Raw genomic sequence first — 15,899 nt, 5'->3', positions numbered from 1 at the left:
GCACCATCCATCCCCTCGCTCTCGTTGTGGGCCGCTGGACCCACTTTGTGTTATAGATTGCTGAACTCTGGGGAGGCCATTCTGAGGCTTTGTTGGGCCTCGACACAGGACGCCAGCTCTCCCTTGTTCCCCTCCGGGAAGGGAACGTAGGGGTTGGGAGTAGGCTAGGTGACAGAATAGGTTAGCCGAACAAGGACAGTAACAGGGGGTTAGGGGACGATTTATAGTGGGGAAGTAAAAATAAAAAAATAAGTTGGGGCTAAATTGGGGTTTGACAAATTAAGGGAGTGGGTATAGACAGTGACAGGCAAAGGCGATAGGTTGGGAGGGAGACCGTAGGGTAGGTCCGAGCCCGCCTTCCGAGTGGCCAGCACCACCGCACTCCCTCCACCAACCTCCACTGAACGGCAAAGGCCGGCCCACTTCATCGGCAGCTGTTGTTTTGCTGCAAGGCCTGTGCTATCGGCTGGCCGTGTTTTGCTTCAAGGCCTGTGCCGGCCACTTCATCTGCTGGCTGTGTTGCTGCAAGGCCTGTGCCGGCTCACTTCATCTGCCGGCTGACTGTTTTTCTTCAAGGCCTGTGCCGGCCAGTTCGTCTGCCGGCTGTGTTTGCCTGCAGCGGCCTTCTTCTGCGGGCTGTGTTTGCCTGCTGCCTTTGCCATGCCATGCCCACTGCCCACGTTCACCAGCCCCGTTCAATTTTGCTTTGCCCCCCCCCCCCCTGTTCATTTCCATGCGCGCCGGGATCATTGTAAAAGCAACAGTTTGCAAGCTGCGAGAACTGCCCTGTTGGCAGCTACAACACGGGCCTGCACTGGCGGCCCGTGCACCGTGTTTGTGTTCATCCATCCATTCGTTGTGTTCATTGCGTGTGCCACTTGAGCTGGCACGGAGACTGCATTTGTGCAGCCCATGCACCGTTGTGGTTCACTGCGTTCAGTTCAAAAGGGAAGGCCTTGGACTGCATGTGAGCAGCCGGCCACGTTCCCCATCACCTGCATTGTTTGAGCCAGGGACTGCATTCGAGCAGCCTGGCTCCCTGCTAACTGCTTTCTTTTTGCAGAGTTCATTGATCCTGGGCCATGGTTTAGTGTAAAATTTGTAAGTTAAGGTGTACTGTACATATGAGTGCGCCCCCGGCATGTCTGTCCTCGCGCCGGCAATTTTATTTAAGTCGTCCATGTGAGTGAGTTTGTTTAGGTAGTTACTCAGCCCTCAGGTTATTTATTTTGGGGACACGAATACCATGAATGTCGCACTCAGGGATCCGTAGGTAAAATGTACTAGGGGAAAACTACACATGATGGCACACGAAAATTTGACGACTCGGGACGAGTCTGTAAAAAGGGGAAGGGGTAGTGTTGTGGTTGACGAAATTCGCAAACCACCATTCAGGTCCCTTAGGTGAGATATCTCTGTAAGTATATGTGTAGTTAGGCCCAAACCCGTTGTTTAGAGGGAATAAATGTCATTCATGCGGGCTGCGACCCTTTTAGATAGCCGTTTTTCTTTTACTATCTTTATTTTGGACCAGCCGCCATTACTACCACCACCAACCACGTCTCAACAGCCATCACACAACAACCACCAACCACAACGCCGCTTCACGACAACAGCCACGACCTTTACCGTCACAACTCGCCACCATCGTATCACCACCATTCTTGCGCCACTTGTGGGCACCGATACTGGACTCGTGCAGGGCGCGCACCGAGCAGCGTGTTCAGAAACATCACAGACTTTCCGAAGAAAACGGATCAAAAACGACTCACGCCCACTTCTGTTCCGTCCTATCGGTGAGCGTGGGGCGATTTGGCCCCGCCTCCAGGGCGTTGGAGTGCGGTCGCTATATGCAAATTCATGGATCAAAAAGCATTCACGCCCACTTTTCCTCGGTCCAATGGGGAGCCAGTTAGAGGTGAAGGGTCGGAGGTAAAGGGTCAAAGGTGAAGGGGCGAAGCCACGGGGCATATAAGGGGCCGCGTTCGTCAGTCGAGTCAGTTGGGAGTTCGCGGAGCCAGTGAAGAGTTGGGACGAGTCAAGAGAGGAGACGGAGAGGGCGATCGGACGAAGCTGTGGAGAGGCGGCGGCGGCGAAGGCGGTTGAGGGGGTGCTCGCGTCGGAGTCGGGGAGCTGCGGAGGGAGAGGCCGGCGGCGCGACCGAGGTCGTGGTGGAGACGCTCGTCGCGGGACCCGAGACAGGGAGATATCCTCCTTTCCCCCGAGCATCAACAACCCCCTCCTGTTTCCCCCTGCGCTGAGATAGTGCGACAAGGGGGCCCCTTTCCCACCCCCTACCAGACACTGTCCGCGAGGCCCGCGGAGTTGGGGCGCAACCGCCACTTTGCGCCTCATCATCAGACGGGTAGGCCCGACGAGGTCTCGGCCCCAGGCCCGCCTCATCCTTTAGGGTGGTCCTTTTCTTTTGCTTTGGGTATATGTGTTGTCGGCGCCGTCTGTGAAGTAAAATTGTATAAGTGTTGCCGTGTGCTCGGTAGTCGGATAGCTCTGCATTGTCTTCATCTTTTATATTTGCTTTTTGTGTAATATTGTGTGTTTCTTCTCCTTTTACATTTGCTTTTGGTGTAATTGTATATGTGTGCTTTCCGTGTGCCATCGCGAAATAAATGTGAATTATGTTGAACTGTTTTCCCGTTTCGCTTCGTCTTTTCTTTCATTGAATCTCCATCTTACTTCACGTAAAGGGTTGGTAGTGGGCTGAATACGCCCGATAATTAATCGAACCATCGAGGCCGACGATAACACTGCTCGGTTATCCCGATAGTACGGAACGGGTCGCTTAAAGTGGGCCGTGTCCGAAGTCGACCTGCGGCGAGGTGCGATCGCCCGGTCTACCCTCCGTGTGGGTACTTAGGTAGGTCGAATTTGGCAAGCAACCCTATCCCACGCGGGGGGCCGATTGGCACGATCGTGGTGAGGCCGAAAGGTCCACCCGTGACTGGTTCCCGGCGTTAGTCCGAGAGGGTCACGACTGGATTGTCCGTCCGGTGGGCGATGTGCCGCGATTCGAGTTACGTGGCCGTTCGCACGCCGGCGGGCGCGAATCCGCAACAGTATTAAGTGAGCACTTGACCGAACAGAGGGACAGACAGACAGACACACATATCGATGGAAATACTGATAATAAGGGTAGAACAAATTTCAAAAAAAACTATTTTTTGAAATAAATTTTTTTTTCGACGAGATCGACTACCCAACAGATACACAGACATAACGAATATAGTGGTCACTCTGGCTGGCGCTCGTGAACCAATCAGGCTCCGGGTCCAGATAATTTGAACCCGAGAGTGTTGAGTGAGGTGGCTGAGCAGGTACGCGAGATATTAACGGATACTCTCAATAGTTCCCTGAAGTCAGGACAGGTACCAGAGGATTGGAGAGTCGCAAATGTAACACCAATATTTAAGAAAGGATCCAGTGAAGAATTGGGAAACAATAGATCCGTTAGTTTGACTTCAGTTGTGGGGAAGGTGTTGGAGACATTAATTAAGGACCGGATGAGGAACCATTTAAATAAATACAAACGAATTAAAGGTAGTTCCTGTTTTACAAATCTTTTGGAGTTCTATGAAGCAGTGTCTGATTGGATGGATGAGGGAAAGGTCGTGGACATAGTATATCTTGACTTTAAGAAGGCATTTTATAAGGTACCAAATCGGAGGTTGTTAGCCGAAGTGAGAATTTGTGGAGTGGTTGGTCAGGTAGCTAATTGGATTGCAAATTGGCTTAGTGATAGGAAGCAAAGAGTGGGTGTGAGTTGGAGGATGTCTTGCTGGGAGGATGCAAGTAGCGGGATACCTTAGGGATCAGTACTCTGACCAATTACTATTCAATATTTACATCAACAATTTGGATAATAGTGTAAAGAGTAAGTTTTCTAAATTTTCAGGTGACACAAAGCTTGGAGGTGAGGTGGATAGCAGAGGGGGTGGTGATCAGATTCAGGAGAGTGTTGATACTTGTGTAGATTGAGCAAAAGATTGGCAGATGGAATTTAACCTGAGCAAGTGTAAGGTGTTGGGGATGGGAAAGAACAATGAAAATAGGGATTACAGGATGCAAGGGGTAATTTTGGAGCACATCACACAGGAGAAGGATCTGGGGGTGGTAATAGATATGGGAGGTAAGCAGGTAGCACAGTCACAGGCAGCTATAGGTCCTCCCCATTTCTTCTTCAGGTGCTCAACTCCCCCCCCCTCCCCCAAACCATAAGTCTGCAAGCTCCCTCTGAACCCCAAGTCCTCAACACCCCCCCCCCCATGCTTCAACCACGCTTTCCCAACTCTGTCCTTCTCTGCCTCCCCCCCACCCCCAATCCAATTCTCTGTCCTGTAGTACATACATATATATATATATTATATATATATATATATATATATATATATATATATATATATATATATATATATATATATATATATATCAGCTTACATTTTATAGATCCCCTTTATGACAGGAATACCAGCTCCCAAAATATGGAAGCCTATTTCATGGCAATTTGACTTTTCCTCACCATGACAATGACAGCAGGCAATGGCGTGTGCTTTGTCACATGAATCATCGAGAGTATTTCAGGTAGGTGGCGATCCCGTGAAGCAACGAAGAACACCCTGCAAACTCAAAAGTCAAAGTCTGTCACAAGTGGCAGCGTTTAGCTGTACTACACATACAAATCATTCCGAAGCATCATATTACAGTCTTTATGCTCTGTATAACCAATCGATGATATTCTACATTGATTCTCGAACTACTGGGATCAAGCTACACATTTTGACCTTTCCTGGGCTGATAAAGCTCCAGTGAATCATTGCAACAAATAGCTGAGGTGATCTGGATCAAGGGATCCAAGGAAATGAAGAATTTAATTCAATTGAGTCGGAAAGAAGACAAAACTACATTTTATCCAAAATAGCTCAACTCCAACACTTTTGTTTGTAAAAAATTGAGGTTTTAAAAATAATCCCCCCTCTTTGCAATGTGATGTCGAGGTGCAATCCAAAACTGAAAGGCCAATATGGTGATTTCTGTTTTCGTAAACAAGGTGATGTGACCAAACATGCCAACAAGTCAAGTTTAAGTAGAGTCAAGTGTAATTATAAGCAAAGGAAAACCATGGCCGATGAAGGCTACCTGCATCACACATCTGAAGCCAAAATATATGGATTATGGTGGAACTTGGGCATTTGTGGAAAAAAAATAAACTATATAAGAAACTAGTGTACTCTTGGGCTGGCAGGATGGCCTAGAGGTACGCACATTCGCCTGTAAACTGTCTAGTCTAGGTTTGAATCCCAACTCAGCTATAAACAGTCATATCGGTGTTTCTCAGGCAGGGTGATTCATCAAAACTGAGTATCCTGTCTGCCGTCATACTTCCTCCTCTTAAACAATTGGACCGAAATTCACCAAACTTAGTAGTTATTATCACCACATGGCACAAAGGTGCAAAAGCAGAATAATTTTGGCTCAACATTGGAAGATGCATGAAATATGTAACAATTTTTTTTGGTTTTCACCTCTGGATCATGCCCCATTGGGTGGGGACGTGAGATCACACGAGTCAAAACAGAACTTTTTTTTTAACTTCAAATTTAATATTAGGTAATTCCTGATGGAATTTATTGCCATATTTCAACTGCTTTTGGTGGGAAGCACAGGGATTTGCAATGGCACACCATAGTTTTCACTCTCGTTGATATTGCTATGCTTATTGTTATAGAAATAAAGTCCGAGGGGAACCGAGGATAGATACCCCCTCGTAGTAGACCCAAAACCCGTGTCTGTAACAATATGCGTGTGTGCAGGCCTTTTGTTTTCTGACATTTTCTACTGTTGGACATGAACTGAAATAGATGAGTTTCCTTTAAATAATTTCAGCTGAAAATGCATGACTTTAAATTGCTGGTACTTGCCCATCAGAGCAATTGCTTATTAATTAAGATATAAATATGGGCCACTCAATGTGGTGACACCATTTCCAAGTGGTGCATTCGGCCTTGTAACAACTGGTGATAATTTGTTTACATAGATTAAAAAATACATATTTAAAATTATATTTTTCATTACTCATACCGTGACACAGCAAAAAGTCCCCCATTCAATGAGCCAAAGCAGGACAGTGCAACGAATATTGGAATGGTGATTGAGAATTTTCCCAACAACCTCTCTGCAAAGGTCTGTAACAGAGAATAAAATGGCACACACAAAAAGTGAAAGGCTAAAAAAGACCCCGATCTTTGGTATAAATAACAGATTATAACCGAAGAAGATAATCTTATATCCATTTTAACTTCAGATGCCTAAAAATTACAAAGCTAAAAATTGATGCAATTTCTAAGCATTGCTTTGTACAAGTTTTTTTGTTTATTATTTATTTATTTTAATACTTCCACCATTGTGGTGGCATGATTTCATGCTTTCAACTGGCTATGAACAACAGTGCATCACCACTGCTACCAAGTATGGGGGCACTGCTGATACTGTGCCCCTATATCAGTACACTGGTACTCATTTCACCAACCTCAGAAGGATGACAAGCTGAGTCAACCCCACCTGGTGTTAACTCAGCAGCCGATAAGGCTCGAACTCAGGACCACAAGATCCCAAACCCACCACTCTAACTACTAAGCCAACACCAGACTTTTGTACAAGTACAGTTAGATTGTGTGGTGTTGTCCCTTCCTAAATGTTCACATCAAACAACAACACCTTCATTTACTCAAAGGTCAGTCCAGATTTAGTCTCATTATCTGTTCTTTTGAATTCCTGTGGTTTCCAAACTGTAAATTAACCCAGGCTTCTATAATTAGGCAGGCCCAGACACTTCTGGCTAAAAATACTGTCCATTACTATCCCAAACGTACAAAATAAACATAACCACAAATTAAGCAGCTACATAAGATCCTTACCACAGCCACGGCATCTGAGGCCAGGATTTCTGCCGGAGTCATAACCGTGAAATAGGCCACGTTTGCGAGAGTGTATGCCACCGTTACAATGCTCATGGAGATGGAGATGGCCAGAGGGATGTTTCTGTAATATTCAAGATAAAATGAGAAGTAATTATTTTATTACTGTATCTGTAAACATAAACTACAATAACAATGAATGTCTCATTACTCAATATCACAACAATCAGAACTCGAGAAAGGCAATAAGTGATGAGGTTGCAAAAGCACAGATGCTGAGCTGTAGTTACCTTTCTGGATTGTCCACTTCTTCCGTCACAAAGTTCATGTAGAACCTATTCAAAGGAAGATGAATAATAATAAAAAAAAAAATCAAAATGAAAAAAATGTGTGGGAGGAGGAGTGTTTTACACTGGTGGAATGTGCACAGGAAGAAAAAAGTTTTTTTTAAAACAAGGAGAAAGAGAAAGAGATATTTTTTTCCATTTATAGGTATATATATATATATATATATATATATATATACATACATATATGACAAAAGGAGTGCCACTGGCACACTGACCACGTGACTCGTCCAGTTAGGGGGGTTCAATCTGTGTGTGTGTGTGTGTGTGTGTGTGTGTGTGTGTGTGTGTGTGTGTGTGTGTGTGTGTGTGTGTGTGTGTGTGTGTGTGTGTGTGTGTGTGTGTGCATATATATTCTTCAAAGGAAGAAAGGTGCACCCAACAAAAAAGTACTCAGGCCAATAGACTCACAGGCAAACTTCCTCAGGTCTATTGACCTAAGGAAGCTCGCAAGGAAGCAGGTAAACATCGCCTAAGACCGGAACTGCTCAACTCGTTTATTACTTGATTACAGAGTAGATCTCGTTACTTTTTGGTTGGATATACCTTATTAATTTTCAAAAGTATAATCCCAACCTGCCACAAATATATATATATATATATATATATATATATATATATATATATATATATATATATATATATATATATATATATATATATATATATATATATATATATATATATATATATACATACATATATATATATATATACACACACACACACACAGTGGGGAGAACAAGTATTTGATACACTGCCGATTTTGCAGGTTTTCCCACTTACAAAGCAGGTAGAGGTCAGTAATTTTTTATCATAGGTACACTTCAACTGTGAAAGACAGAATCTAAAACAAAAATCCTGAAAATCACATTGTATGATTTTTAAATAATTAATTTGCATTTTATTGCATGAAATAAGTATTTGATCACCTACCAACCAGTAAGAATTCCGGCTCTCACAGACCTGTTAGTTTTGTCTTTAAGAAGCCCTCCCATTCTCCACTCATTACCTGTATTAACTGCACCTGTTTGAACTCGTTATCTGGATAAAAGACAGCTGTCCACACTCAATCAATCAGACTCCAACCTCTCCACAATTGGCAAGACCAGAGAGCTGTCTAAGGACATCGGGGACAAAATTGTAGACTTGCACAAGGCTGGGATGGGCTACAGGACAATCGGCAAGCAGCTTGGTGAGAAGGCAACAACTGTTGGCACAATTATAAGAAAATGGAAGAAGTTCAAGATAACAGTCAATCTCCCTCGGTCTGGAGCTCCATGCAAGATCTCACCTCGTGGAGCCTCAATGATCATGAGAAAGGTGAGAGATCAACCCAGAACTACACGGCAGGACCTGGTCAATGACCTGAAGAGAGCTGGGACCACAGTATCAAAGAAAACCATAAGTAACACACTACGGCGTCAGGGATTAAAATCCTGCAGCGCACGCAAGGTCCCTCTGCTCAAGCCAGCACGTGTCCAGGCCCGTCTGAAGTTTGCCAATGACCATCTGGATGATCCAGAGGAGGAATGGGAGAAGGTCATGTGGTCTGATGAGACCAAAATAGAGCTTTTTGGTTTAAACTCCACTCGCCGTGTTTGGAGGAAGAAGAAGGATGAGTACAACCCCAAGAACACCATCCCAACCGTGAAGCATGGAGGTGGAAACATCATTCTTTGGGGATGCTTTTCTGCAAAGGGGACAGGACGACTGCACCGTATTGAGGGGAGGATGGATGGGGCCATGTATCGCGAGATCTTGGCCAACAACCTCCTTCCCTCAACAAGAGCATTGAAGATGGGGCGTGGCTGGGTCTTCCAGCATGACAATGACCCGAAACACACAGCCAGGGCAACTAAGAAATGGCTCCGTAAGAAGCATCTCAAGGTCCTGGAGTGGCCTAGCCAGTCTCCAGACCTGAACCTAATAGAAAATCTTTGGAGGGAGCTGAAAGTCTGTGTTGCCCAGCGACAGCCCCGAAACCTGAGGGAGCTGGAGAAGATCTGTATGGAGGAGTGGGCCAAAATCCCTGCTGCAGTCTGTGCAAACCTGGTTAAGAACTACAGGAAACGTCTGCTCTCTATAATTGCAAACAAAGGTTTCTGTACCAAATATTAAGTTCTGTTTTTCTGATGTATCAAATACTTATTTCATGCAATAAAATGCAAATTAATTATTTAAAAATCATACAATGTGATTTTCAGGATTTTTGTTTTAGATTCCGTCTTTCACAGTTGAAGTGTACCTATGATAAAAATTACAGACCTCTACATGCTTTGTAAGTGGGAAAACCTGCAAAATCGGCAGTGTATCAAATACTTGTTCTCCCCACTGTATATATATATATATATATATATATATATATATATATATATATATATATATATATATATATATATACAGACGAAAGTTTGTTTGTGTGCGTGTGTGTGTATGTGTGTGTGTGTGTGCGTGTGTGTGTGTGTGTGTGTGTTCATTTGTGCATTACAACCCTGCGGTTGCAGGAACCAGTGGAACCAAACTTTGCACGGCCTCCTCTTTCATCCAAAAGAAGGTTGAAGGCTATGTTTGGATTAAAAAACAAAAATTGAAAAATAAAAAACAATTAAAATCATATAATTAGTCTTCAAGCCTCGAATAGATCTTGTGCTTATACATTGCCTGCATTTTTTTCCCCAGGAGTGATGAGTAATATGTTTTGTGAAGATCTGATGTAGAGGTTGTATTTCGTGATTTGTTGTCAACAACACAAATTTAAATAATATTATAGTGCTTCTATGTGTGCCTGTTATTAAAAAGATTGCTTTACATTGGTTTATTATAACCAGGGGTTCACACGATATTTTTTATTGGGTTCTCCAATGAGTACCAGCAGAAATGGTTTGGTACTCACGGAATCACGGGAATTTTTTTGCGATCGATTTAGTAACACGTTTTGTGAAGATCGTATGTTGAGGTTGTGGTGATTTGTTGTATTCAAAAAAAATTAACAAAATAAGTAAAAAGAAGGGAAAGCAGTCCAAGTGCATTTGGTGACTCCCAAGAATGGTAATTCATACGAAACCATAAGGCCAAAATTGTGAATTTGTCAAGCAGGAAATATTTAAATACACATTTCATTGAATTTCCCCAGGCAATGCCGGGTACTTCAGCTTGTGCAGTATATAATGAAACAAGAAATAAAGAATTGCTTACAATGCAGTACCTGAGAAAAATGTGAACAGGTGAGTATGAAAATATTATTAATTATATCTCTGATTAATTAATTGCATTAGACCCACTAAGATAGCCTAAAAACAGTGCTTTTAAAACACTCTTAAGAGAATAACATAATACTCCATTAAAAGCATGTACTTTAAAAGAAAATTGTTAAATATTTAACTCGAGTGTGAAACCAAACACTGCATATAATCTGCAGGCTTCTCAAAGCTGCACTGATTAACTGCCACCTTCATGTCATCATTAAGCGTCCGTCCAGCATGTCCTGGACTTTGACTTCAGATATTTCATTGCAGGAAACGCCATCTCAAACAGGAATGCACTGTCGATCCAAAGAAAGCACTCATGCAAAGACATGGTTCTTTCAAAAGGGGATACTTTTGTTTCTCCGTAAGTGTCCAAAACATCTTTTCAAATGATCTAGACTTCAGTTTTAAATCTTTACCCCATGCATGCGAAGCAAAAAGCGGGATTAAGCAATAGGTTCATGTCTGTTTGCCCGTTCGGCCGTCCATCCGTCTCATCAGTTTATGATCAAGGAATCATTTAGAAAATTATCGAATGTTATATTTTGAACATGAATCGGAGCATCAATGTGAAGACAAGTCTTTAGTTTTAACCTATTTTTTTCTTTGAACTCATCACAATCACACATGTGTGGAGAGAAATGAGATAATATTTTTTACTCTGTTTGCCTGCCTGGCACAATCAAACAAAGTTGAAAATCATTCAAAAACAGGAAACTTACTGTTTTTAAGGGCGTCAAAATGGATATGTACAACAGGCACAAATAACCGGTGGAGGAGCTCCTTGTGAGCCAACGGCGATCCATATCTAGTGCACAACTGTGTCTGCGGAAGTCCTTCTGCAGTTGGGTTACTTTTTATTTGGAGGTTGGTGGCAGGATTTACACTCCCGCCACCGTAAAACACAAAAACGCAAAAAAATCTGAAAACCCACTCCATGGGAGTACCTCTTGTGCAGCTTCTCTTCGCAGGGCAGCTCACCTGATGACGGGATTGGGGCAAAGTCTTTGAGACCCCCAATCTTTGATGATAGGAGGGAAACCATGGGGTAACATCCCTGGGTCAGATTGCGGAAGAGTGTGTCGGAGTGGTGCTGAGGTGTCGTCCACCAGACGGCGTCTCCTTGGGTTAACCTGAGGCATTCCCTTCGGGTGGTGCCTGGAATGTCCTATCCCAAAGAGAGGATGATCACCTGTCTCTGTTATCCTCTGAGCTCAAGCGTTTGGACATCGGTATTGCAGCACTCTCTGAAGTTCGGACACCGGATTGCGGCGAGATAATGGTGGGTGGTTACACCTACTATTGGTCTGGTCGCTCTGATGGTTGCCACACTCAAGGAGTTACTGCAGCTGTGTCCAATAAGCTGACCCCAATGATAATTGAGGTAACACCGGTCAACGAGCATATTATGAGACTAAGGATTAGTCACTCCTTAGGCATAATTTCCCTGGTCTCTGTCTATGCTCCAACTGAAGCGAGTGATCTTACTGTGAAGGACACATTCTACGCCACGCTCGAGTCTGTGGTTGATCAGTACCCCAGAGGAGATACACTTCCAGTCTTAGGGGATTTCAATGCATCGACTGGAACTGATAGGGATGGTTATGAGACATGTGTTGGTCTCCATGGGTCAGGAACTATGAACCAGAATAGCACCAACTTCCTTGACTTTGCAAGAAGTCATGGACTTAGGGTGGCTGGTTCATGGTTTCAGCACCCACAAGTTCATCGCTGGTCTTGGTATTCCAACGCTGGCAGTGTGGCAAAGGAGATTGACCATGTCCTCATTGACGGTCGCTGGAGGATGATCCAGAACTGCAGGGTCTACCGGAGTGCTCAATTCCTCAATACTGACCACCGGCTTGTTGTAGCAACTCTAAAGCTGCACCTTAAATCCTGGAGAATGGTACCATCCCAGCCTAGGCTGCATGTTGACAAGCTCAAGGATGAGAGGGTAGCTGAGGAGTTTGCAAACAGGCTGAGTGGACATTTGGGGGGTCTGGGTGCTTTGGGGGGTCCTGAAGAGTTGGAGTGCCTTCAAGACCACATTCCTTGATGCCGGTGGATGTCATGGAACTCACCGGAGGGCAAAAAAGAATTTTGACTCTCAAGCGACACTGGATACCATTGACCAGAGTCGCAGGGACAGGCTGAATGGCAGAGCTGAGCTGTTCAGGGAGCTGAGGCATTAAACTGTACGTGCACTGAGGGTGGACAAGGAGGCCTATGTGCGAGGAATCTGTGAGGGGGTAGAGCATCACCTGTGGACAGGTGATTCTCGTCCCACTTACAGGGGAATTCGTGCATTGCGTTCATCCAAGCCCATCCCTCAGAGCACTGCAGTTAGAGCAGAGAGTGGTAGGCTCTTGACAGAGGAGTCTGAAGTGAAGGCTCACTGGGCCGGTTACTTTGAGCGGTTGTACCAGGCTGATCCACCAGCTGTCAAGTTGGACGTCAAGGGTGTTACAATCCCTGTTGCTGACCCTCCAATCAACTGTGGTCCACCTTCGTTTGTGGACACACAGGCTGCAGTGAACCAGTTGAAATGTGGTAAAGCTCCTGGGATCTGTGGCATCCATGCTGAACTTCTCAAGGCTGGTGGAAATGCTGCATTCGTGTCGTTGCATGCAGTTTTGTGCTCTGCCTGGAACACAGGCATCATCCCAACTGATTGGAAGAGGGGCCTTGTTGTCCCTCTCTGGAAAGGGAAGGGTGATCGCCAAGACTGCAACAACTAGCGAGGGGTGACACTGCTCTTAGTGCCGGGCAAGGTCTTTGCTCGGATAATTATTGATAGGGTTCGTCACGATTTGCTTGAGCACCAGCGTCCAGAGCAGTCAGGCGTTACACTGAAGAGATCAACGATTGACCGTATCCTTGCTCTTCGGGTCCTCACCGAATGCAGGCGAGAGTTTCGACAGGGGCTGCTTGCAGCCTATGTTGATCTCTGTAAAGCGTTTGATTCGGTGAATTGGGATGTCCTCTGGAGGATTCTTGGTCTTCGTGGGATGCCATCAACACTGATCGATCTGATGTATGAACTCTACTCTGGTACTGAGAGTGCTGTGAAGTGTGGTGGTACCATCTCTGACTTATTTCCAGTTGTTACTGCAGTTCATCAGGGGTGTGTACTGGCCCCCACACTTTTCAGCACTTGTATGGACTGGATTCTATGGAGGATGTCGGAGAGATCAAGCTGCGGTGCATCGTTTGGGAATGTCAAGATCTCAGACCTTGCTTTCGCAGATGATGCAGTCATCTTTGCGGAGACTTTAGATATTCTTTTGGGAGCCCTCGAGGTGCTGAATGAGGAGCCAGAGCCGCTGGGATTATGGGTTTCTTGGGTCAAAACTAAGATCCAGGCTTTCAATGACATCTTGGATGCTGCTGTCCTGTCTGTGTCTGTTTGTGGTGAGGATGTTTGTATCTGTTTGTGGTGAGATCGTGGAGAGATTCCCTTTCCTTGCCAGTGATATTCATGTCTCTGCTAGCGGTGAGTCAGAGGTCAATAGACGTCTGGGTCGGGCCTGGGCAGTCATGGATTCACTGTATCATGATGTGTGGCACTGCCGGTACCTGTGCGGGAGGACGAAGGTCCGAGTCTTCAGGTCTTTGGTGCTTCCAAGTCTTGCTCTATGGATGCGAGACTTGGACTCTGACCAAGGATCTGAGATGGAGACTTAATTCCTTTGGTACCAGGTCTCTTCGGAGAATCCTTGGCTATCGCTGGTCGGATTTTGTACCCAACGAGCGGTTGCTGAGAGACTCGGATGAGATTTGTTACCTGCATAGTCCGTGAGCGTCAGCTGCGGCTGGATGGACATGTGGCTCGTTTTCCTGACGCTGATCCTGCTTATCAGATTCTCTCAGCGAGGGAGTCTCGAGAGTGAAGGAGGCCAATGGGCCGACCACGTGCCTCATGGTTGCAGCAGGTTGACCGGCATCTCAAGCAGATAGGGATGGGCCTGGCATCTGCCTGGGGCATGGCCAGACAGAGGTCCCTAGAGTACCGGTGGAAAGTGGATGCAGCAACATGCTGTTCTGGCACATGCTCCCATACCTGACCTGACAAATAACTCAATGTAACGTGGTTGTTCGGGTGGTGTAAGTAATAGATGCTGGGTAAAATGGTGATAAAACCCAGAATGAATTTATTTATACACCTTTAAACCTTTATTTAAATTGAATGATATGCTTGAACATTGCATAACACCAATCACCTTCATCATACTTACAAAATCCATGCAATATATCGATATATATAGTGATAGAGGGTGTGGCATGCGTTTTGGGTTCAAGAAGGTTCTGCTGTAATGGCTAGGTAACATCATCTCCATCAACTCATCTTTATCGTCGCCATCATCAACATCGCTATCACCTTATTGGGTCAAGTTTATCATCATTATGATTTAATGTAAGTTTGATGATCTCAACTCAAGAAAATAAATGTTATTTCTTGTTCTTCATACAGAAAAATAAGCCAGGTGTTAGCTTAAGGATTAAGATGGCTGGCTTCAGATCTTATGGTTCTTGAGTTTGAGCCCTGTCATTCTGTTAAATAACACCAGGTTGGTTGCCTCAGCCTGTCATCCTTCTGAGGTCACGATAAAAATTAACAAGCTCGATTGAGCTAAGATCCTTTTCTTAATGATGACGTCATAAAAACGAATATGATGTCATTGTGATGTATCAGGTTTGCGATAAATTATCTGTGCTAATGCCCAGCTTGATTCCCGCAAACAAAATTCAAACAGCTTGCCTAGTTTCGGAGATAATGGTATAGGCGATTTCCATTAGCGGCGATATTATGACGTCAACTTTTTTTTCTAGGAAGAATTTCGAAAATCGGAGATGGTTACTGCCTGCGCGTGGGCTTTCTGCATATACATGGCAAGTTTCACGAAGATCCGATGAAAACTCTGGGTTGTGAAACGAAAAATGTCAAAAATAGGAATGACGTCATAAAATTGATATGACGTCATAGTGATGTATCATATGTGCGGTAATTCATCTCTGCTAATGCCCTGTTCGATTCCCGCAAACAGAATTCAAAAAGCTTGCCTCGTTTCGGAGATAATTTTTTAGGCGATTTCCATTAGCGGAGATATTTTGACGTCATAACTTTTTTTCTCGGAGGAATTTTCAAAATCAGAGATCGTGACTGTCTGCGCAGGGTATTTTTACATATATACGCCAAGTTTCAGGAAGTATTGATGGAAACTGTAGGCTGTGAAACAAAAAAGTCCACAAGAAGAACAACGTGAGTAAGACTTAAAGATCCTCCACAAGGATCTAAAAAAAAATCTCGCATCCGGATCTTCACCAACATTCAATAATTTTGTCCGTGTCACACACCGGACCTGTCCACCAAATTT

At 44.5% G+C, this 15,899-nt stretch overlaps 1 protein-coding gene across 4 annotated transcripts in view; it reads right to left on the bottom strand.

Moving 5' to 3' along the window:
* Positions 1-4,480: 4,480 nt before the first annotated feature.
* Positions 4,481-15,899, bottom strand: part of LOC147008665 (cystine/glutamate transporter-like) — a 47,620-nt gene continuing 36,201 nt past the window's right edge. For all 4 annotated transcript variants that reach the window (XM_085864663.1, XM_085864664.1, XM_085864662.1 and 1 more), the window contains 4 exons: positions 7,220-7,264; positions 6,930-7,053; positions 6,094-6,197; positions 4,481-4,631 (listed from right to left, as the gene is read on the bottom strand). In XM_085864663.1, coding sequence (XP_085720789.1) covers positions 4,505-4,631; positions 6,094-6,197; positions 6,930-7,053; positions 7,220-7,264 — 400 coding nt within the window. In that variant the 3' untranslated portion in view covers positions 4,481-4,504. The remainder of the gene's footprint in view (positions 4,632-6,093; positions 6,198-6,929; positions 7,054-7,219; positions 7,265-15,899) is intronic.

The sequence above is a fragment of the Eptatretus burgeri genome, chromosome 18 (genome assembly GCF_056783735.1).
Source record: "Eptatretus burgeri isolate ZD-2024b chromosome 18, Ebu_testis_v1, whole genome shotgun sequence".
In the NCBI taxonomy this organism is placed as follows: Eukaryota; Metazoa; Chordata; class Myxini; order Myxiniformes; family Myxinidae; genus Eptatretus; species Eptatretus burgeri.
Note: the sequence above shows the minus strand (reverse complement) of the source record. Positions and strands in the feature narration are given on the sequence as shown.